The 25,355-nt window shown below is 40.7% G+C and overlaps 1 protein-coding gene across 1 annotated transcript in view; it reads right to left on the bottom strand.

Annotated features, from left to right (window-relative positions):
* Window positions 1-493: 493 nt before the first annotated feature.
* The window catches only part of Oca2 (OCA2 melanosomal transmembrane protein), a 329,813-nt gene continuing 304,951 nt past the window's right edge, over window positions 494-25,355 (bottom strand). The window contains exon 24 of the mRNA NM_001271493.1: window positions 494-676. Within this exon, the coding sequence (NP_001258422.1) occupies window positions 592-676 (85 nt within the window). The 3' untranslated portion in view covers window positions 494-591. The remainder of the gene's footprint in view (window positions 677-25,355) is intronic.

The raw sequence follows: 25,355 nt of genomic DNA, 5'->3' as shown, positions 1-25,355 counted from the left end.
ATACTTTCTCTAGGCTTATAAATATTAATTTTAAAGTGTTACAAAAAAAATAAAAGTGGATGAAATGCAGGTTGATGTAATTGAAAATACTATGGCAAATAAATTACAAAATCTTATATCAAGGGCTACTTTATTTTTTAAATACACAAAATCTTTTCTTAACACTCATCTGTCTCTTCCAAGAAAAAGACATATTAAAGGGATATGAAAACTGAATGCTAACTATTTCAACATGTAGGGTGATTACATTAAGAAAAACTGTGTACCTTAGAAATGACAATTAAAAGGGACAGCTATTTAGATAGGCTTGCAAATTTCTTATATAGAATTACATGAAATATTTTTAAAATATACATTATTTTCTGCTGGAAATCTTGGTAAGTTGATTTGTATTTTTTTTTTTTTTTGGTCTACAGGGAGATGTGGTTTCCCATCATCCACCTAAACAATACTGTTATTGCCAAAGCTTTACATGGACATGACATACATGGGAAACTCATCTTTTTCTTCTTCAGAGGTGCTGTGGGGAAATCTTCCACCCGGTGCTGTTGATAATCATGTTTCTGTTGGTCTGCAAATGACGGCTAGCAGTTAATTCCATCCCACCACAACATGAGCAATCAGGAGATAGCACATCCCAATGGTGCAGGACATGAGCATCATGGGGAAGCCCAACCTGAAAAACAGAGAGACAGTTATGGTCTCTGGTATCTGGAGAGAACTAAGAGATACAGACACTTTATATGTTATGTCACTCAAAAGAATGTGGCCCCAGAATCTTTATGTAAGGAAAACTTGATTTTTCTTTTATTATTGATTATTTTATTTATTTACATTTCAAATGTTATCCCCCTTCCCAGTTTCCCCTCCACAAGCCTCCTCCTCCCTCCCCCTCCTCCTGCCTCTGTAAGGGTGCTCCCCCACCTGCCCACCCACTCCTGCCTTAGTGGCCTAGAATTTTGTTATTCTGAGTCATCTAACCTCTACAGGACCAAGCGGCTCCCCTCCCAGTGATTCCAGATAAGGCCATCCATGGCTACATATATAGCTGAAGCCATGAGTCCTCCATGTAATCTTTAGTTGGTGGTTTAGTCCCTGAGAATATTGGGGGGTGATTGGTTGATATTATTGTTCTTCCTATGAGGTTGCAAACCCCTTCAGCTCCTACAGTCCTTGCCCTAACTTCCCCATTGTGGGTTCCTGCACTCAGTCTGATGTTTTGACTGTGTATATCCTCATCTGTATTGGTCCAGCTCTCCAGAGCCTCTCAGGGAACAGATATACTAGACACCTGTCAGTAAGCACTTCTTGGCATCAGCAATTGTGTCTGGGTTTGGTATCAGCAGAAGGGATGGATCTCTAGGTGAGGCAGTCTCTAGGTGGCCTTTCCTTCATTTTCTGCCTCACTCTTTGTCTCTGTATTTCCTAACATTTGATAACAAGAGGAATTCTGAATTAATATTTTTGAGGTGGGTGTTTGGCCCCATACCTCAACTGAGGACCATGTCTATCTACAAGTTCTATCTCCCCTTTGTTGGGCATTTTGGCTAATGTCCTCCCTCCTGGGTTCTGGAAACCTCTTGGGTCCATGGCATCTGGAACTTTCTAGTGGCTACCTTCCCCACTGCTACATACCTACTTTCAAATTCCTAAACCTCTATACTTCTCCCCCATCTCCTCCAATATCTGAACTAACCCCCCTTTTTCTCTTCTGCTCCTCTCTCCCACCCAGATCCCTCTCTCCCTCTACTTCGCAGAGATTATCATTCAGTTTGTAAATATTTTTGCCATAATTTCTATGGCTAGGTCCTGGCAACCAGACTAGATTGGTGAAGGAATGAAGAAAGGATAGGCATACAGACACACAGACTCTGCTCACCAGCAGTGTATTTCTTTTTTACATCTGAATATAGGAGATAGGTTTATTGTATGCAGCTGAATGTGGATACGGGTTTATTGTATGTGCTTGAACAAGAAGGTTGGTTCAGCTACTCTTAGTAGAAGTCTCCTGAATGTAGTCTAAGAAGTGATGGAGCTGTGATGTTTTTACCCTATTTCTGATGTTCCATTAAATCTTCAAAGTTTTAAGGTATGACTGTGTATCTCTAGATTCTATGTGGCCCATGGTTTATACCCAATGCTCAGAATTACATGTGCACCACTCCCTTTGCCTGTTCCCTTATTTGACATGTGAGTTCCCTGCAGTTGGGTGTCCCTGTTTGGGTGCCACTTTTCTGACCTGCTCAGCTTAGGGACTGGTCCAACTGGGGCCACAGGGAATGAAGAAAGGATAGACACACAGAGACACTTAAAGGTCAGGTAGGCTGTATGCTCTGATGGAGACACACCAGCAGTTCTCTGGAAACTCAGTGTGTGTATTTTATACATCTAAATCCATGAGGTAGGTTTCTGTATACAACTAAATGAGGAGATACTTTTACTGTATACAGCTAAAAAAGGAGGCAGGTGGGTTTAGATCATCTCAGTGGGAAACCTCTATAAGGGAGGAGGAAGCTGGGATCTACATTTTCTGTACACACTGTCAACATCCACATATGTCTAGGGGAAGGTTTTGCCATTCAGAGAAGGCTCTGCCATTTCCACAAGTCTGGGCACTGTGCTGTGTTCATTTCAACAATACATATTTGCTCAAGACTCTGTCAACTCCTCACAAATTTTACACAGTGCTACTATTTAAATCTCTGGCACAGCACTTGTCTGGCATGTGTAAAAATCTAGGCTCAATTTCATCATCCCTCTCTCTCAGAAAATAACCTCTGGATGTTTCCATCAGTTGTGTCAAGTTGCAGTTGTCACTCTTAGACTTCCAAAGGAAGTCACATTTCCATCAACTCATAAAGTCTCTTTCACTTAAATCAAGGGAGATTAGAAAGGTAGGATTGAGCAATAAGGCCACCTCTTGCCTGAAGAAGATAACAGACAGCATGGCTTTCTTTAGCATTTGGTGAGGTACAAATGGGATGTTTGGTTAAGTATTCAACTATTTATGAAGGCTAATATGAGGAGTCATGAGTTCTCATCTAGAAATCTTTTAGAACAGGTGGGCCCTCAACTAACCACTGCTCCTGCTTCTCAATGCAGACATCTGACCAATACCATGTGACAGGGTTCAAGAGTGCATAAAGCAAGAGAAAGCCTTCATGGTTATTGAAGTTCTTTCTGGTTTAACAAACACTATGACTAAAGACAACTTAGTTAGAAAGTGTTTATTTTATCTTGCAGGCTACACTTCATCAGCAAAGGAATCTGAAGCAGGAACTCACGTGAGAAGATTTAAGCTGAAACCTAAATGGAAGAACACTATTTATTTGTTTATTCCCTCTAACTTTCTCAGATATCTTTTTTATATAGCCTAGGCCTGCTTGCCCACCTAGTGATATTGCTCCTACAGAGGTCTAGGTCTCCCTACATCAATTGGGAATCAAGAAAGTGCCCTCACAGACATGCTCACAACAGACTGATAAAGGAAATTCCTCAGCTAAGGCTCCCTTCCCCCAAATGTCTCTAGTCTGTGTCAAATTGAGTAGTAAAATCCACATCTTGTCAACTTGACACACAAACATACACAATTTGCCTCATAGGTTCAGATTGCACTCCACATCACCCTTGTCCTTGGTAGTTGGTCCATGGTCCTGTCATCTCCAATATCCCAAAGACTCCATTGTAAGTGAACTATGCATCCACCAATGGCCTCACCTAGGCTAAGTTTAGGAACTCAAACCCTGCCATATAGTGGCAAGCCTTAGCTGTTCTCCATGACCCCTTCATGCTTTCTAACTCTTGTTTTCTAATTCTTCTGTCATATATTACATCCTGACTACTGTTTCCCCTTCCTCATCTTCCCCTAGTCTCTGCACCTGCAACTCTTCTCTCCCCAAGCTCCAACACCCACCACCACCCCTCATAAAGGAGTAGTCCTCCCAGGGACATCAACCAAACACAAGCTACAATAAGACCAGGCATATACTATCACAAAAAGGCTGGACAAGGCAACCCAGTAGGAAAAAGGGTCCCATGAATAGGAAAAAAGTCAAGGACAGCCTCTGCTCCCACTGTTAGGATTAGAACAACAAGCTACACTATAACATATATGTAGAGGACCTACATCAGACCTATACAGACTCCCTAACCTATGAGTCCCCATAAGTGCCAGGTTTTGTGAGCCATGCTCTCAAGGTGTGTTCCTGACCTCTCTGGTTCCTCTAATTCTTCCTTTTTCCTTCTTTGCAGAACACCCCAAACTCCACCTAATGTTTGTCTGTGGTACTCTGCATCTACTCTTGTCACTTGCTGGCCAAAGCCTCTCTGGTATATCTGATGCCCATTATACTAGGCTCCTATCCCAGAACATCCTGCAGGCATGACAACCAATAGGTTTGAGGTTTTGTGGCTGGGTTGGTGTTCCAATCCCTCCCCTCGAGGCCTTGCCTGGTTACAAAAGATGATCAGATCGAGCTCCTTGTTCCCTATACTGGGACTCTTTGCTAGGGTTAGTGTTTTAAATTCCATGAGGTTTCTATAACACTAGATTTCCACTTTGCCCCTGAAATGCCCCAATTTCATTCATTTTTCCCAATTTTCAATATTCCCCCTGACCACCCGATCCCTCCTGCTCCCAGTCTTCCCAAGACTGACCAAGCCTCAGTCTTCCAAAGAAACCTATGGTATTTCTCTTTCCAAGGTAGATCTTTCCATCCCTCCAATCCCCATTAAGGCCTCATTTTTGTTTAGCCTGTCTGGGGCTGTGTATTGGAGCATGATTGTCTTTTATTTTCACAGCTAATATTCACTTATAAGTGAGTGCAAGCCATGTTGGTCTTTCTGAGTCTGGGTTACCTCACTCAGGACAATTTTTTTCTAGTTCCATCCATTCGCCAGCAAATTTCATGATGTCACTGTTTTTAACAGCTGAGTAGTACTCCATTGTGTAAAGGAGATATATTTTCTTTATCCATTCTTCAGTTGAGGGATATCTATATTGTTTCCAGTTTCTGGCTATTATAATAAAGCTGCTATGTACATAGTGGAGCAAGTACCATTGTCGTATGGGGGAATATCCTTTGGGTACATGACCAAAAGTGATATATCTAGGTCTTCAGGTAGACCAATTTCCAATTTTCTGAGAAACTGTCATATTGACTTCCAAAGTGATTGCATTCCCAACAGCAGCATTGGAGTATTCTCCCTCCTTCCATCCTTGTCAGCAGGAGCTGTCATTTTTGTTCTTGTTGTTATTCCTAGCCATACTGATAGGCATAAGATGAAATCTCAAAATCATTTTGATTTACATACCCTGATGGCAAAGAATGTTAAACATTTTTAAAATATGTTTCTCAGACATTTGAGATTCTTCTGTTGAGAATTCTGTTTAGGTATGTACCCCATTCTCTTTCTTTATTGGATATTTTACTTATTTACATTTCAAATGTTACCTCTTTCCCAGTTGCCCCTCTCCCATCCACCCTCCCCCTGCTTCTATGAGGGTGAACCCTCACCCACTGACCCACTCTTGTCTCCCCATTGTGGCATTCCTGTACACTGGGGCATCGAGCCTTCACAGGACCAACGGCCTCTCCTCTCACTGACGCCCAACAAGGCCATCCTCTGCTACATATGTGGCTGGAGCCACATATGGTCCTTCCATGTGCACTCTTTAGTTGGTACTTTAGTCCTTGGGAACTCTGGAGGGTCTGGTTGGTTGATATTATTGTTCTTCCAATGGGGTTACAAATCCCTTCAGCTCCTTCAGTCCTTCCTCTAACTTCTCCATTGGGGACACCATGCTCAGTCCAATGGTTGACTGCAAGCATCTGCCTCTCCATTTGTCAAACTCAGCAGAGCATCTCAGGAGACAGCTATATCAGGCTACTGTCAACAAGCACTTCTTGGCATCTGCAATAGTGTCTGGGTTTAGTGCCTGTATATAGGATGGATCCCCAGGTGTGGCAATCTCTGGATGGCTTTTCCTTCAGTCTCTGTTCCACACTTTGTCTCCATATTTCCTCCTGTGTGTATTTTTGTTGCCTGTTCTAAGAAGGACTGAAGCATCCATGCTTTGATCTTTCTTCTTCTTGAGCTTCATGTGGTCTGTAAATTGTATCTTGGGTATTCCAAGCTATCACTTATCAGTGAATGCATACTATATGTGTCCTTTTGTGACTGGGTTACCTCACTCAGGATGATATTTTCTAGTTCATCCATTTGCCTATGAATTTCATGAAGTCATTGTTTGTAATAGCCAGCTGAATAGTACTCCATTGTGTAGATATACCACATTTTCTGTATCCATTCCTCTGTTGAAGGGTATCTGGGTTCTTTCCAGCTTCTGACTATTATAAATAAGGCTGCTATGAACATAGTGGAGCATGTGTCTTTGTTGTATGTTGGAGCACATTTTGGGTATATGCCCAGGAGTGGTATAGCTGGGTCCTCAAGTAGTACTACGTCCAACTTTCTGAGAAACCTCCAGACTGATTTCCAGAATGGTTGTACCAGTTTGCAATCCCACCAACAGTGGAGGAGTGTCCCTCTTTCTGCACATCCTTGCCAGCATCTGCTGTCATCTGAGTTTTTTTATCTTAGCCATTCTGACTGGTGTGAGGTGGAATCTCAGGGTTGTTTTGATTTGCATTTCCCTGATGACTAAGGATGTTGAATATTTCTGTAAGTGTTCCTCAACCATTTGATATTACTCAGTTGAGAATTCTTTGTTTAGTTTTGTATCCCATTTTTAATAGGATTATTTGGTTACCTGGAGTCTAACTTCTTGAGTTCTTTGTACATATTAGATATTAACCCTCTATTCAATATAGGATTGGTAAAGATCTTTTCCCAATCTGTTGGTTGCCATTTTGTCCTATTGACAGTGTCAATTTCAATTTTATGAGATCCCATTTGTCAATAGTCGATCTTAGACCCTGAGCCATTGGAGTTCTGTTCAGGAAGTTGTCTCCTGTGCCAATGCATTCAAGACTATTCCCCACTTTCTCCACTATCAGGTTTAGTGTATCTGGTTTTATGTTGAGGTCTTTGAACCACTTGGACTTGAGTTTTGTGCAGGGTGATAGATATGGATTTATTTGCACTCTTCTGTATACCAATGTCCTGTTAAACAGCAGCATTTGTTGAAAATGTTGTCTTATTTTTTCTGTTGTATATTTCTGACTTCTTTACCAAAAAATCAGGTGTCCATAGGTGTATTGATGTATGTCTGGTACTTCAATTCAATTCCATTGATAATGTGTCTGTTTTTATGCTGTTTTGGCAATTCTTAAACATTATTTACCAAACCCTGCTGCCAGCTTTATCTGCTGCCTTGGTCTTTTTAGACCACAGCTGACATAGAGGCGATGCACTTCCTAGATTTCATCTCAATAATGCTGACCTCTTGTGAAGCACAGCTGATTTTTCACACCAGTAGATGTATCCCTCATCCCAGTAAAGCAAGAGCAATTCTCTTCCAAATTCCACTTATAAATTATTTGATTACTTTTAATTTTTATGTGTGTTTTGCCTGCATGGTTGCCAAGCAGCACATGCATGCAGTGCTCATGGGAGCTAAACGAGAGCATAGGAGCCCCTGGAATTAGAGCTATAGAGATTGTTGTTAGCTGTTGACCAAAGAGCAACAAGTACTCATAAACATTAAGCCATCTCTTTGACCCCTTTCACTGGTTCTTAATTCAAATACATGCCACACTAACAACCCTGATAGTCTTCATTTCACTGTAAAAGTTCAGAAACCAGGTCTTCATTGTTTGCATTGCTCTCAACATTTTTATCTTCTAAGCTCACACTGAGCTCTGAATGCTCTGCTAATTTCCAAACCAATGTTCCAAATGTTTTTACAACCTTCCTCCCAGACAACTGTCTGCTCTGTCAGCACAGTACTACACTCAATTTCTATTCTTGTTTTCTTTCTGTTCTTGTTAGTTCTATACAGTGATGAACACCATATCCTAAATAACTTGAAGAAGAAAGGATTCATTTCATCTCACAGATTATAATCCACCATGAGAGATGCATAAGGAACTCAGGGCAGGCAACTGAAGCAGAAGAGCTGGTGGAAATTTGATTATTGGTCAATTTGTTTCTGGCTTTCTCAACTGTCTTTTTGAAATACAGTATAGAATCACTGGTGTAGGAAAGGTACCACCCACATTGATCCAGGTCCACTCACATCAATTAGCAATTAAGAAAATGTCCCCCGCTCCACAGGCATGCCCACCGGCCAATCCAAAGGAACAATTCTTCAATTAAATTTCTCCCTTCTCAGGTATCTCTAGTTTATGTCAAGCTGACAATAAAGACTAGACAGTATAGACAGGAACATGAAATGTTTTTGACAAGGGAAAAACCTAACCACACAACACAAAGGGGTCTGTTGGAAAATAGAATTTAATTATGGTATTCTCAAAAACTACTGAACAGACTTTTGGTTCTGAAGCAAGATAAAGAAGACATTTCTTCCTGTCAACATTCCCGTCCCAGCACAGCCAAGAATAAAGGAGAACCCTTGTGGTGAAAAGAACATAAACACCAAGGCAGCTGAGAGCTCAGTGGTAGAGCGCTTACCTAGGAAGCGCAAGGCCCTAGGTTCGGTCCCCAGCTCCGGAAAAAAAAAAAAAAGAACAACAACAAAAAAAAAATGGCATGGCAGTGAGTTGCCTTCCCCCACCCTCTATGTACCCTTCAGGGAAGCTGCTTCATGGGAAACTCAGCAGATTCCCAAAAGAAAAGGGTCCCCAGGAAAATCCTGCTATAGCCAGAGGAACAGTGAAGGGGAAATATAGGTATGCAGAAATCTTGTAAGTAGTAACTGCTGAGAAATAGGTAAATACTACAGAGAAGTTTTATTAACTAAATCTCCATTTTTCCTCTTTGGCAAAGGCCACAGAGAGAGCCAAGACTTCTACCTCTCAGGGCTGTGCAGAATTATCTGCCTGCGAAGTCAATGGAGAAGCTTGAGGAGCCTGGACTTCCATCCCTCCTTGGATGCAAAGAGGTCTGCAGCTTTCCAGCCGCATGGCTAGGAAGGGGAACTGCAAGAGGTAAGCAGTTTCTTGCTCTATAACCTGCCAGGTATGGTAGGCCATGCTCCTACCCAGTCAGCACAACAATAGGGATTGTCTGGAGAGAAAAACAATGCAGCCCTCCACTGGTAGAAATCCTGGGGGAGAGCAGAATGACTCCATTTAGTGGTAAAGTAAACTAGCTTTAGTAGAGGTCTAGCAAAACATGTAGGCTTCAAATGAACCTGCCCCATCCTCACCAGCACTGTTAGGGCCTTATTCGACTGAAGGTTTAAATAAGATACAGACACTTCTCCTCAAATGAGAAAAAACATTAACAGATGTTAGAATGATGTAGACCCTGAAACCATCCAACAGACATTTTGAAACAGCTATTATAAAAGACTACTTAGGAAGCAATTGCAAATACTTGAAACAATTGGAGAAAAGTAGCTTCAGCAAAGCAGCAGCTCATAAACAGTTGGGTTTGGTGACTTTGGAGTAAAAATGGAATGACTCCAAGACAAAGCTAACTGATGAGCAAAGTAACGTAAGAGAACATGTACCAAAAGATTCGCAAACTTGATGTCTCAAGAAGAGAACAGAATATCACTGACAGAAAAGCAAACTGTAAAGATATAAAGTACAAATCCTCAGGGCCCCACATGGCAAAGATCTAACATGTGTCACCGGAAGGACAATGAGGGAAGAGGGGGAAATGGTATTCAAAGAAGTAACAACTGAAATTCACCGCTCCTCAAAAGAATGTCATTCTAAAATGGTAGTTCTTAGCCTATGGGTTGGGCCCTCTTTTGGTGGTTGAACAACTCTTTCACGGGGGTGGGGGACACATCATTGGAAATCAGAGATATTTACATTGCAATTCATAACAGTAGCAAAATTACAGTTATGAAGTAGCAGTGAAAATAAGTTTATGGTTGGGGGTCACCATATCATGAGGAATGGTATTAAAGGATCAAAGCATTAGGAAGGATGAGAACCACTTCTCTAAAGACTTAAGCACGGGATCCTTTTCTAGGTGCTAGCTATAGGCAGAGGTGATTTTCTCATCAGAAACCAGCAAGTCAGCAGAAAGCAGCACACATTTCCGTATCTGTTACAAATCCCATTCATGAATGAAGAAAAGCAGAAAGGGCATAGATGACAAGAATGTTCCTGAAAGGGTTCTTCAAACATTAGGAGACCATGCAAGAAGAACCCGTGACCAGGAAGAAAAACAAAAGAAATAGTTAAACACAATAGTCCTTCTTTTTTTCAGTCTTCAAGTGACATTGAGTTGTTGAAGGAAAAAAGAATGTAAGTAGCCAGAAAGGAGTTTAAGCATTTAACAACATAGAAACCATGCAGGTTTGATATGGTGGATGTACTAATTAACATGATTTCATCATCACGGGATGCATATACTCATGACCATATAAAGATGCTCAATTTATGTCAATTAAAGATCAAACAAAATTAGTCTCAGGATGAATTTGCCTGGTATACACTTGGCCCTGGATTCAATCTTCAGATATATATATATATATATATCAGAAATGATATTAAAATATCATTGCTCTGTCTGATGTGATTCTCAAGGGATATACAGGAATATTTAGGACAATTGAGTCATAGATGGGAACACCAAGAGATTTAAGGAAAGTCAGATTTTCACATGCCCCAGGAAAATCAACAGAAGGCAAAAATAAGAGAGCACATATGAACACTACCAATCACTAACTGCGTTAGGAGTGAAAAGCCTAAATGTGTTTATTAAAAACATGCATTATACAGTGGCATTTAAAAGTCCTACATTCTATACATATGGAATTCACTTCAACTATAATGGTATGAATTGACTGAAAATAAGAGGATATAGAAGAGAAAGCATTAAACCAAAAGAAAAAGAGTGGCTATGTTCATATCCCATAAACTGTAATTAAAGCAAGGAAATTTTGTGAGGAAGTCACAGAAATGGTGACTAAAAGGTTGCTACAAGTTAAATTCACTCCAAAGATAACAAAATATTTCATGTCAGTGCTTACACCACAGCCCATGGTGCCTGCTTTGGTCATACATTACTAGGTAAAGAGGAATGATGTATATTGCTGGAGCATCTGATCTACCAAGAACAGTTCTAAATAAGCATTCTACAAACAGAAGACCCAGAAGCACATCAGATAAATACTGACAAGACCAACAGGCAAGAATGGCAAATATGTCCATAGATTACAGGATGCCATCCCTTCATTAAACTTGAACATGTATAGCAGTACAACTTACAAGAAATCAAACAAGACTATGGCACAAAGTATCCTCCAACAGTCAGACATTATTAGTACAGTACTGGTACATTATTGGGCACATTTTACCCAGTAAAAGCAGGCTAGCTATTTTTTTTTTTTGAGCATCCACAAAGAATTTACCAAGATAGAGCATATTCTAAGCCATAAAATAAACCTCTCAAGATTTAAAATAATGTAGAATTTGGATTATATACAATTAATTAGTAGAAATGTAAAAAAAAAACAAAAAAACATGTCCAAATAGTCAAGAAACATGCTTTAAAATAGACCACATGCATACAATTCTTTACAGAGAAAAAAATTAAAAAAGTAGAAATAAATGAAAATACTTCATATCACAAACTGAGAGGGAGTTTATAGAACTGAAATGTTCAGGTTTTTAAAATCCCAAATATCATATGTAAGATTCTTATTTAAAGAAATAAAAAGAACTGGAACAAAAACCCAAACCAAGCAAAAGGAAGTAATAAAGATGAGAACATAAATACACAAAGTTAAAAAGAGAAAAGTAGTAGAAGAACCTGAGGCAAGCAAGAGTTGACTTTTAAAATACATCTATGAAACCCAATACCAGCTAAACACCTGGCATAGCACACAAAGGACAGACATAAGCAGTCATGGTCGGCAGAGCAGGGAAAATCACACACCCTGGACTCTTGGTATGTGCACGTGCTGCACACTCAAGGAAGGAAGAAGATTAGTTCACTGTCGGCCTTTTTAAAATTAAGTTTGATGCTACAGATCTTCAAAACAGCGTGGTGAAGCTTCCATAGGCCACAGGGATCGGAGAGTTCCATACAACATTTAAAATATACAAATTCTGCAAATATGCTTCCAGAAGGCATAGGAGGGAATAGAACTTTTGAACTCACTTGTGAGCAAAAGTGTGTGGAAGAACCTGCCAACACAAAATGGACCCCACACTTTTTTGTTTTGGTTTTTGTTTCAGTTTTTGTTCAGGTACTTTGTTGTCTTGCTGGTTGTTGAGTTTGACTCTTGTTTTTGCTTTTCATGTGGGGAGGGGAAGAATGGAGAGAGAAGAGACAGACAGGGAGTGAGAAAGCAGAACATGAAGTTGGGTAAGTAGTGATGTGGGGAGGATCTAGGAGGAATTGAGGATGGGTACAAAAAGTGACCAAAGTACATGGCATGTAAAAGTGTAAATAAGTAAATAAGCAAAATATTTTCTAAAAGACATAAAGATGAAAACGGGAGGAATAAGACATGCCTTTTAGCAGATGACATCATAATTTATTCAGAAAATCTATAGAAAAGCAAAGAACAAACAAAAATCAACTCATAAAAATAATCAGGAAACAATGGATTCAGAAGAACTACAAATATAATTTTCTCTGTATGACCAACGAATACATGGAAATTGAAATTAAAAGCTCTATATCAATTAACATCACTCCAAAGAGCCTTAAATATGTAGTGGCAGTACAGTGCTGTTACTGGTTCTACAGTATAACCTGCAAACACACTGATTCCCTCAACATCATTCTGCTTGCTCAAAATTTCTTTGACTATCTGAGTTCTTTTATGTATCCATGTGAATTTTATTTTATTTTTTCTATTTCTGTGAAGAATGACAATTGGAATTTTGACAAGGATTGTATGAAATACCTCCTTTCGGTAGAAGAGCCATTTTCAAAATATTAATTTTCTCAGTCCATAAGCAATATCTTAGTGTTACTATTGCTGTGATGAAACACTACCACCAAAGAAATTTGGGAGGAAAGAGTTTATTCAGCTTACACTTCAACAGTATTGTTCATCAATGAAGGAAGTGAGGGCAGGAACTCAAACAGGACAGCATCCTGGAGGTAGGAGCTGATACAGAAATCATGGAAGGGTGATGCTTACTGACTTGCTCAGCCTTCTTTCTTATAGAACCCAGCATCACCAGCCCAAGGATGGTACTTCTCACAATAGGCTGGTCCCTCCCCTATTAATTGCCAATTAAGAAATTTCTCTTATGGAGAAATTTTCTCAAATAAAGTTTCCATCTTTCAGATAACTTTCTCTTGTGTCAAGTTGCCATAAGACTAGCCAGGACAAAACGGCAACCAACAGATTGGGAAAAGATCTTTACCAATCCTACAACTGATAGAGTGCTAATATCCAAAATATACAAAGAACTCAAAAAGTTAGCCTGCAGGGAGACAAATAACTCCTTTAAAAATGAGGTACAGAGCTAAACAAAACATTCTCAACTGAGGAATTTCAAATGGCCGAAAAGCACCTAAAGAAATGTTCAAGATCCTTAGCCATCAGGGAAATGCAAATCAAAACAACCCTGAGATTCCACCTCACACCAGTGAGAATGGCTAAGATCAAAAACTCAGGTGACAGCAGATGCTGGCGAGGATGTGGAGAAAGAGGAACACTCCTCCATTGTTGGTGGGATTGCAGACTGGTACAACCATTCTGGAAACCAGTCTGGAGGTTCCTCAGAATATTGGACATTGCACTACCTGAGGACCCAGCTATACCTCTCTTGGGCATATACCCAAAAGATGCCCCAACATATAAAAAAGACACGTGCTCCACTATGTTCATCGCGGCCTTGTTTATAACAGCCAGAACCTGGAAAGAACCTAGATGCCCTTCAACAGAGGAATGGATTCAAAAAATGTGGTACATCTACACAATGGAGTACTACTCACCTATCAAAAACAATGACTTCATGAAATTCATAGGCAAATGGAATGAACTAGAAAATATCATCCTGAGTGAAGTTACTCAATCACAGAAAAACACACTTGGTATGCACTCATTGATAAGTGGATATTAGCCCAAAAGCTCGAATTACCCGAGATACAATCCACAGACCACAGGAAGCTCAAAAAGAAGGATGACCAAAATGCAGATGCTCCCACTCCTTCTTGAAAGGGGGAAAATATCCATAGGAGGAGATATGGAAGCAAAGTTTAGAGCAGCGACTCGAGGAATGGCCATTGAGAGCCTGCCCCACATGTGGCCCATATATATACAGCCACCAAAACTAGTTAAGATGGATGAAGCTAAAAAGTGCATGCTGAAAGGGACCGGATATAGATCTCTCCTGAGAGACACATCCATGTCCAATACAGAGGTCAATACTAGCAGCAAATCACTGAACTGAGAACAGGACCCCATTTAGGGGAATTAGAGGAAGGATTGAAAGAGTTGAAGGGGCTTGCAACCCCTTAAGAACAACAATGCCAACCAACCAGAGCTTCCAGGGACTAAACCACTACCAAAAGACTATACATGGACTGAACCAGGACTCCAACTGCATATGCAGCAGAGAATAGCCGTGTTGGGGCACCAGTGGAAGGGGAAGCCCTGGGTCCTGCCAAGGTTGGACCCTCAGTGCAGGGGATTGTGGGGAGGGGGGTAAGGGATGTGGATGGGGGAGGGGGTGAGAGGGGGCCTTATGGACAGGAAACAAGGAAAGGGTATACCATTTGAAATGTAAGTAAAGAAATATATCTAATAAAAAATCTAAATATATGTATATACTTATACACACAAAAAAAGACTAGCCAGCACAGCAAATGAAATCTTTCCACCTTCCCTGTCCTCTTTGGTGTTTTTAAACTTACATTGTAGCTCTCTTCCACCTCTTTGTTTCAATTTAACACGGTAATTTTTTCCTAGGCAATCATAAAACAGTCATGCTTTTGGTTTGTCAATACATTTGTTATTAGCAGATACGAAGGCTGTGGGGTTTTATATGTTAATTTTATATACTGCCACTTTGCTAAAACTGATGTTAAGATCTAAGTTTTCTCACAGAGTCTTTCTTTAGGGTTTCTCATGCATATAATTACATTGTCTGCAATCAGAGACTGCAGACGTCCTTCTTTCTTATTTGTATACCTTTTATATGGTTTTGCTTGCTGTAGTTAAGACATCAAATACTGTATTGAATAAGAGTGGAGAGAGTGGGGCTGGAGAGATGAGTTGGCTGTTAGGAGCACTGGCTGCTCTTCCGGAGGACCCAGGGGCAATTTTCAGCATTCACGTGGCAGCTCACAGCTGTCCATAACTCCTGGTCCAAGGGAACTGACACCCTCACACAGACATGCATGTCAAAAGCAAAAGTCAAGAAAGTGGATCCAATGACTCTCTGCCTGATCTTTGTGACAGTGCTTGTGGTTATTGTCCAGTTACTACAGGTTGGTCATCCATGGCCTTTATTATGATGAGCTCTACTCTCTTCATCCCTAACCCTTCCATTATTTTGATCACAAAGTGATGTTGTCAAAGGCCATTTCTGCCTCTGTTGAGATGCCCCTGTGATTTCTACACAAAGCAATGAATTACACTTATTGATTTATGTATAAGCCATTCTATGCACCTGTGTAATGAATACAATTTGATCATGGTAAGTGATTTTTTTTATGTGTGTTTGAAGTTGCAGCAGAATGGTTGACTCAAATAAAAACCTCTCACAGTTCCAGTTACCTAATTTTTGACCACGATGTCAAAAATGTACATTGTAGAAAGTCAGTATCCTGGAGAAACTGAATATGGAAATACAGAAGAATAAAATCAGAACCCCCCACTTTACTCTGTACTAATTCAACACCAATTCCATCGAAGACCTCAGTATATGACCTAAAACATTGAAATTGTTAGAGGAAAACAATCCAAGATTAAGCATCGGCAAGGACAGCCTAAGCTGGAGTCAAGACTTCCTCATTTGATTTGCTTCCTGTCAAGTATATGGTCACACCAACCAGAAAAGTGACTAGCAATGACTCCTGTTGAAATATAAAAGCTTCTGCGCAGTAAATTAAACAGCTGATTAAATGAAGAGACAGCCTACATAATGTGAGAAAAGTCTTCGCCAGCTATAAGTCTAAAAGAGTACTGACATCTATAGTATATAAAGAACTTTTAAAAATTAAACTAAAAGAAATTAAACAACCCAGTCAATAAATGGGCTAATCAAATGGAAGTTTCCAGAAAGGTGAAATATAAATGGCCAATAAACCTACAGATAATGTTTAACATCACTAGCCATAGGAGAATTGCACATCAAAACCACATTGAAATTTGATCTCTCCAGGTCAGAATGTCAGTCATTAAGAAAACAGCAAATGCTGCTGAGGATGTGAACAAAAGGGAGAGCTGTTAAACATTGCTTGTGGGGATGTAAACTAGTCCCGCTGCTATGGAAATCAGTGTGAAGATCTCACAAAACACTGGGTTAAATCTATCAAAATACCTAGCCATGCCCTGCTCCTCAGTATTTAAGCAAGGGAGTCTAAATAAAAACACTTCTAAGATACTTGCACATCAACAATGAGACACTGTTCAAAGTGCTATGCCGTGTACAATACAGGTATCTAACATCAGAGCAATGGATAAAGAAAATGTTGTTTATTTACAGAGTGGAATTTTCTCAGCCATAAAAGGAACCAAATGTTTCTAAGTGGAGATAATCATATTGAGCAAACTGTCAGTCTCAGAAAGACAAATCACCTTTTTCTCTCATGTCTGGATTATAGATTTTATAAAAACATAAAATGTTTCCTCATTTGAAACTGAAAATAGAAAAGAAATTGCCCACAGAAACAACAGGATCAACACGAGTGGTGGGAGAAAGAAAGAGGATGGACATAGCGGGGTCTGCTCAGTAGACAGTGTATGCTCATTGCTGGCAGTCTTCTGTCTCATAGCACTGTGTAAAATAAATACAGATAATGAAAATTTAAACCATGATGAGAGGATGAGGATGGAAAAGTAACAACTTCAGTCTGACTGTAAAACTTTGACAACATATAGATGCAGGAAACACAAGATGGCAAGAACAAAACCATAGAAAATAAACGGGACATTTAGAATATTCAAAAAGGGAACACCCAACATATTCACAATGTTAAGTCCCAAATTAATCATAAGCTTAAAACAATTCTCATCAATTTCAGAATAAGATTTTTTCCCTTGATACAGACAAGATCATCTTAAAATTTACATTTCTTTATTGAATTCCATTTTCAAATCCTTTCTAATTGCTTTTGCCACTGACTCAGCCTTATGTTTATATTTCTCTCAGCATCATTAAAGCTTTTGCCTGTTTCCTTTAAGTTCACTGAGTTCTTTGTTTGTCTTCGGCAAACTCCTTGCATTATTTGATGGAGTGTACCACTCTTCTTTTATGATTTGTGTCTGGGGTTTACGTAGGTAATTCTCACTGGAGATCTGTAGGATTGCTGGACTTGGGGAAGAGGGTCACACTGTTTTGATTTTTCATATCACTGTGTTTTTGCAATGACCACTGAGCACATGGGCATTTGTTTCTTGGTTGTATGTCTGATGTGAACACAGTAGGCTAGGTAGATGCATGGGATGTACTGCCTGACCCAAATCTGGAGTTTGTAGAAGGACTGAAGGCCCCTCAAAGTGGGCCAGAGCAGAGGATTTGAGACCTGGTCTCAGGGTTGGTGTGAATGAAGGAGGATTAGGGTTAAAAGGACTGACTCATCAGGCTGGGCCAAAGCCTGATACTTTTATATGGTAAATTTATATGGTAAGGCACAGGTTATAAAATAGAAAAAATAAAAACATTTATCAACATGAAGGCCTGCTACATAGAGCCAGTCATCTTGGTCACATGGTACAACTGAAGCATGCACATGGGTCAAGGGCTGGCACATGCTCAGTTAAATTCTGACAAAGGTGCAGTTGCAGGGAGGATAGTATTTAGACAGATGTTTCTGGAACAGCCAACTATCCAAAGATCAGAAGGTGACTTTCAAGCTCAACTTCGCGCTTGACATAAATTTGATAGATCATGGGTATAAATGTAAAAGAAAACTACAAAACACTTAGATGAAAACTAGGGTCATATCTTGGGGGGTCTATACCCTGGTGAAGAGTTCATATTGGCAACACTAAAGTTTCTATATAAAGTGGAAACTAAAATAAGAGCATCTTTTAGACTTTTGCTCAATGAATTGCCCAAGGATGACAATGTTTACAGACCACGACAAAGAGTTGACAACTGAGACCTGTCTAAAACATACAAGATCACTCAGAACTCAACAGCATAAAACTGAAACAGTGCAACTAAAAGCAGAAACAGGTCACTGAGAATGAGTGACGAGTTGCCAGTGTTTTGGTATATGGCTGTGTGGACACAGCTGGCATGCCGGTGGAACCATTGTCCCTAAGATGTGGGGAGACCTTGAGTGGACAAAGGAGACAGCAGAATGCCCCTGTACAGCAGCCTGGAAGGAAGAGGTCTCTGGGGAAGCTATGCTGCTTGGCTGAGTGAGCTGTCTCTAGGAGCAGAAGGGAACTCGCCTTTAGCTTCAGCGAAGTTAAATGACCTGACTGAAAAGAGGCTTGCTGAATTGGAGGCTGACAAGACATCCGTGTCTATTTAACAAGACAGAGAACCTGGGACAGGGTATCCAAGGAGACATTTAATATTCTGGGCTTCAGGATAACCAATCAATCCAGGACAGTAACAGTATTTTCTAAAAGTCCCAAGTAAGGAACCCAGCTAGTAGGAAGAGAAGGGTGGAGAGAGGTGCAGAGGGGAAGAAGGTGTAGGAGGGAGAGAAGGCCAAATATCAGCTATAATCTTTTTCTATTAGTGGTTTAGGTTAGCACAGAAAGCAGTGGGTTCTGACGTGTCACTTCACACAGGTGTGTCATTCATTGTTCTTTGCTCCTATTTGGCTCTGGTCTCAGATCCTAGCTTCACCAGCTGCTAATTGGGTATGATATGACAACAAATAGTGAATGCGAACATAATTACACACAAAGTGAGATCCTAGACGCCCTTAACCCACAGAGTTGCACAGTAATACGTTGGTATGACTGTAGTACATGCCTTCCAGAACAGTGGCCAAACTACTCCACACCCAAAGCCAAACGTGGCTCGACATGGGAAATTTTGCCATATACTCAATGTAAAATTTCAGCGAAATGGCTTACGTCATTTTTCTTCTAAATATTTGGAATCTGTGTGGAGTCCTTAATCCCGCACATCTGTCTGGATTTGCTGCATGTCAGGACACCAGCAGGGACCCTCTCCAGCAGAAGCCTTTGCTCAGGCTGGCCAGCAGTTATAGGTGGTCTCAGGAGATGTTGGGCCAGATGCAACTTTCAGACTCTGAAGAGTAACAGTTTCACGGGGGTGGCTCTGAAACAGGGGTGAGGCGTAGTTGCCAGAGGTGTGGCGTCCTTGGCACGTTTCTGACAGGCCAGGAAAAAAAAATCCCTTCTGCTAATACTTGTCATGCTCCTTGGTCAACTGGATGCCAGTGATAGCAGAGCTGTCTCCTCAGCGTTTTGTCTAGCTGCAGGCAGCTCCTCCTGGGATGCTTCAAGGCAGGAGTCTGCCTGTGGCTGGTGATTTTTCTTGTCCTTTCAAGGGAGGAAGCTCCATTGTTGTCTCAGAGATTCACACCCTTCCCCAGCCAGGAGCCAAAAGTAATGACTTCCGGTTCCACTGGGAGTACAGCAACATAATAGAGTCCATGATGCTCCAAGCTCACCAGGGTCTTCTCATTCCCAGCAGACCCATTCATCTTGCTCCCCAAGGCTTTCTGAAAAGTGACACTTCTCTATCAAAGGGCTTAGGAAAAGAACATCTGCTTATCCATCAGCACGACCATGTTTTCCTTTCTCCATGAGGCTCTTTTCAAATGGGTCTGGCCTAGCCTCCACATTGCCTTACACCAGACAAAACCACTTGAATGTCAAAGATGCAAAATGTCAAATGAAGGCTGAGATGGGTGTACCTTGCCTGTGCTATTATTTAGTTAAAAGAGAGTTAAAATAAAAAATGTCTGAATGGCATGTTGTGGCTTCTAGGCAGCTGGGAAGCTAAGGGCAGGGACGAGATGCTTTCCACAGCCCTGTATTCAACAGAAAATCATTGCTACTAAAACTTCCTGCCTGAAGCTCAGACTGAAGCAGTCTATTGTTTCTTTTCCAAAAGACAGCTTGTCTACAGTTCTAAACAATGACACTTGATGTTGCCTTTCAGCAAAGATGATCCTGTTTCTCTTTCCTCTAGACCGTGACAGAGATGAACCCAGGTTGTCCCACATGGAAGGACGTGTTCTGCCACTGTACCACAGGCTCTTTTTCAAGCAAGAACAAGAATGTTTTTTCTTCTGCAGACCTGTGAAGGCTGATCACAGGTATTCACTACAACCTTTCTGTAGCCTAGAGATCAGACCTTCAGTACCACGACCTGTCCTCAGGTTGTTCTGGGTAGGGAGTCTATTCTGTAATCTATTTCATGAGAGGTGGCTGGAGGGCCTCCCATCCCCTACAGATAAAACCCCATCACTGTGTTTCCAATAGAAGCATGGAAATGCAGGTGCACCTGATGGGAGAGCCCAGAGGATTTCAGAAGATAGACTGCTTTCAGCGCTTTGGGGATCAGTAGCATCTCCCTAACACAGAGCACTGTAACCAGCTTCCACCAGCAGCCATAGGCTAAGACCCAGTATGGAAGTCTTAGACTTCAGGGTAAGGAGTAAAGCAACCAAGTGAAGAGGACACTGTTAGGTTTCCAAGCAGGACAAAGGCTAAACACAATGCCTATTTAACATGTCAAAGGGGACCTGTCTGCTAGGTTCTCCCTGCAGCCAGCAGTCCAAAGTGTTACAGAGTCCTCCTGGCTGGCATAACCTGTCCCCTACCCTGAATTCTCCTGCCTCTGAGGGCTGGGCTGCTCCTACCCTAGATAATCCAAAGATTTTTATTACCTTCTCTTTTTGTACCTTTGCACCATCTGGCTGCTGCACCTGATTCCCTACCTCCACTCTCTGGCCCTCTCATTCTCTCTCCACTTGGTCCAGCTCAGGGTCATATACACTATGGTCTCTGCCAGAGGTCCTTGACTCTGGCTATGTGCTATAGATATGTGGTCTCCCACATATCTATAATTAACTTTCCCATTCAATATGTCTAGGAACAGTCATGTTCTTTCCTTCTATTTCTTTTATTTTTCATGCAAACAGAATTAGAAAAAGATACTCAAAGCTGAAATTCTAATATTTACCTTTCTTCCATGCCATCTGCTTGGCCTTTTATTCTTTTTTCTTTTTTTTTTTTGTGCATTTAATCTTATGGATGGATCTATGATCTTAGCCAATGAGAAGAAAGAGAAGGAGGAAGAGAAATTTGAGAACACCATGTGCCTTGGTCTTTCTGGGAGAAAAAAAAATGGCTTTACTCATTTTCTCACCCCTGCACTATGCACCTCAGCCTAAAACGATGTGTATGTGTCTGTGTGTGTGTGTGTGTGTGTGTGTCTGTGTGTGTCTGTGTGTCTGTGTGTGTATGTGTGTGTGTATGTGTGTGTGTGTTCGCACATGTGTGTTCATGCATGTGTGCTGGTACAATATGCACATGTATGTATACGGATGGGGGTTGTACCCTTTGCATTGTCTCTTGGTAAGTTACAGGTCTCCTGTTTATCACCCAGACTAGGAGTCTGTCCCCTTCCTTCTATGAAACCTGACTGCAGTCAGCATAAACATTCTTCTTATGTTATACTACAACTCCTTAAACACCCCTCTGTGGAGGGACATCTTTATCTACTGAGCATCCCCACTGTGCACATTTCCACTCTTCAGGGACACAAGGGCCAGGACCAGCATACGCTTAGCTTCATGTCTAGGTACCATACTGATTTCTGCTCAATACTTCTAGAAGCAACTAGATCCTTCCCATGTGCTTATCTTCAGACTTCAGAATGTGATCTTCTTCTTCAGATTTTTTTGGAGAGTGTTTTTATTACTCAGGTTACACAGGAGCAACTTTGCTCAACTCCCCCAGCAAACTGCTTTAATGTTATGTCTTCATTTCTTCCTTCTTTTATGTGCTAAACTTAGTTTGGATGGCATCATCTTGGTCCTCTTTCTAGAACTTTCTACCAAATGCTGCCTTCTCTTCTATCTGCAGTGCTGCTCTTTTTATTGGCATCTTCTCTTGGACAATACATACCACAAAGCCTTCCCTTCCTTGATCACAAAAACATGGTCTCTCTCTCTGCTCCAATCCTTCTCAAATACCTCTGCCTTCATACCCTTACAAGACACTCACAGGGCAAAAGAATAATGCAAAGCCAAGATTGGAGTGAGCATGACTCATGTTCTCATTGCTGGTGAGGGCCCTGACACAAGGGAATCCTCAATTTGCTGCCCATGTTCAGCATCATGGAAAAATCAGACAATGTATCATTAACCATGGATCAAAATTCAAATTCTAGTAGATCCCACTAAATGAATATAGCTTTTTGTACCACTGTAAATTAAAAAGAGAGTATGCATCAAACCAGTGCTATGAAGCACTCTGTAAATTTTTCAATTAAAAAAGGATAAATATCTAAGGCTTCATTTCATTCCTAAGTGTGACCTCAAGGACTCAGTGAAGGCTGTGGTGACACCCTGTGTCTTGGGACAATATCAAGTGCCTGCCCACCCTCATGGGCCAACAGTATCAAAGCCTTAGTGTGTGTCTAGAGTATGCTGGGTGTTGTGATGCCAACCTCTCTGAGTCTAATGTGCCTATATTTGCTGCTAATAGACAGTAAGACATGCAAAATAAGATATTTACAAGTAGTTGGTAAATATATATGGAATGGTTCGTGTTACTGTTTGGGTGACTGTGCCTGTAAATTCTATTTATATCATAAATATTTTTATTACTTCTACTAGTGCTATCTCTGTCTCTCTCTGTCTCTATCTCTTTGCCTCTCTCTCTCTCTCTCTCTCTGCCCCCCCTCTTTCTCTCTCTCTCTCTCTCTGTCTTTCTCTCCTGTCTCTGCCATACTGAAGATGACCTTACACATTCTGATTGCATTCTCTACCACTGGGCTACAACCAAACTCCCAGATATTTCCGTTCTGAGGTTGCTGCTTTATAGATACCTCCTACCAAGACCAGCCAATCCCTTCTCTGTGTGGTACCCTAATAAAAGTGCTGAGTTTCTGGGTTGCCATTGGTAGGAGGTACCAGTCCAACACTTAATAAATCCCCCATCTGACCCCAGCTTTCCTCCATGTGTGTATGTGTATCTGTTTTTTCTTCTTAGGATTTCAGGACCCAGGCTACATGGGTTCTGATATATAGCTTTGGTGCTTTATTCTAGGATACATATTTAAGTCATGGTATTATTTTTTAAAGAAACAACAGTGGGACTTTTTTTCTGATTCCAAACTCACTTAATGTATTCATACAAACAAGAGGAAATGGAAACTGGTCATTACAATAGCGGGTGACATCTTTGAGTGATGACATACCCATAGCATCCTTCAAGATCTCCATGGATGAGTTTGGTTAATACAACTCTACAATACAGGAGATATCACTCCCCGACCTTAGAAATGAGGTTTTTGGGGTCACACAGGTAACCTCATACCCCATAACAGAGAAAATGAAGGCTTCAGTAATCATCATAGGTACAAGGAGTCCCACTGGATTTGAATCGGGGACCTTAGATCAAAGCCTTTCCTGTTACAGCCTTATAATTGGTCATTTAAGGAGACCTAGGAGATGAAAGACTCTGAACATGAGTTCCACTTGTATGTATATAGCTCCTGGAGACTTACAAACATGTGACTCTTCTTTTTGTTGGTAATTAATAAGGTTGGCAGGCTGTGTCACTTTATCTGAGACACAAAAGCATATTTTATAATGTCCTCAATAATCAGTTTTTTATCCACTGTCTTTTTAATAATTTCCAAGTATATTTTATTAAACATCATCATTTTAATATTTAATCAGCTACTAGTTTTCTTTTTCAAACTTAGGATGGAACCCAAGGCCTCAGGTATGCTAAATCCTACCACTAAGGCCAGCCTACTCATGGGTTTGATATTTTGTCTTATATTTTAATATTTTATTTCTTGTGAATGAAATCTAACTTCCCAATAAACAGTACTATGGTCTTTCATTGGACCCCAAAAGGCTGTTCATCAAATGTTTCTGCTGTTTCCCTGCACATCCAATTGGAGGTCTATCTCTGTCAGAGCATCTTTGATCTTTCTTTGGAAACAAGGAATAAGTCCCATGCTACACAACTGCACAAGGGAGTCAGCTGGCTACCAGCATGGAGTAGGGATAAGTGTGACCTCTAAATCTGAGCAGGAATGGGGCTAGCCTTAAGAAGCCTCATATGCAGTTCCAGTTCTTTTGTTAGACTGTCTCCTCTTGTCTGGCATTGAGAAGCAGCCCCTGAGGTAGACATGATGCCAACTAGTTTTCTCAGCTCTTAAGGACGTAATTAAATGAACTCCTGATCTCCATCACCTCAGAACGTGACCACATTAGGAGAAGAGATCTCTAAAGACTCATGAAATTTAAATGATGCCCTTGGCATGAATCACTGAGCTGCTCTTCCCACAGGCAGGGGAGATGTGGACATACCAAGAACCTAGACACAAAGCAAAAGCCATGTGAAGACACAGGAAAAAGGTGGCACCTAACAGGAGGAGCCTCAGCAAAAACCAGGCCTGAGAAAGTAAAAGCTGATTTAAGCCACCAGCCTGTTGTGTTTGCTTGTAACAGCCTTGTTAACTTAATACAGCGATGCTGCCATTTTGGTTATAAATTGCAAAACCTCCTTCCACCTCCTTCCAGAAACTTGATAAATAGGTTTTTAAAGTGTGTGTGTGTGTGTGTGTGTTATGACCTTTCTTTGTATCTATTTTTAAACTTTGTATTTAAAATTCATGCATAAAAATGTATATACTTATGGCTTGTAGAATTATAATCAGATACACATAAATAATGTATACAGATCAAATTGGGATAACTACCAGGTATACAGCATAGGAACCTTAAATATTCTCTATTTATTCTGGCTGAGGGTGCTCTACTCTTCAGTAAAACATAAGAGCTAATCCCACCCTCTAAATGCACTCCAGTAGTGCACTGTCCAGCCTCTTACTATCCTCCTCCTTTTCCCTGCCCATGCCTTTCGATCATTATTCTTCTATTCTTTATTCCCATAAAGTCATTTATTTCAGTTCCACAAATGAGTGAGGCCA

This window comes from Rattus norvegicus, chromosome 1, assembly GCF_036323735.1.
Source record: "Rattus norvegicus strain BN/NHsdMcwi chromosome 1, GRCr8, whole genome shotgun sequence".
NCBI classification, from domain to species: Eukaryota; Metazoa; Chordata; class Mammalia; order Rodentia; family Muridae; genus Rattus; species Rattus norvegicus.
The sequence above is the reverse complement of the archived record's forward strand: the minus strand, read 5'-3'. Positions and strand labels throughout refer to the sequence as shown.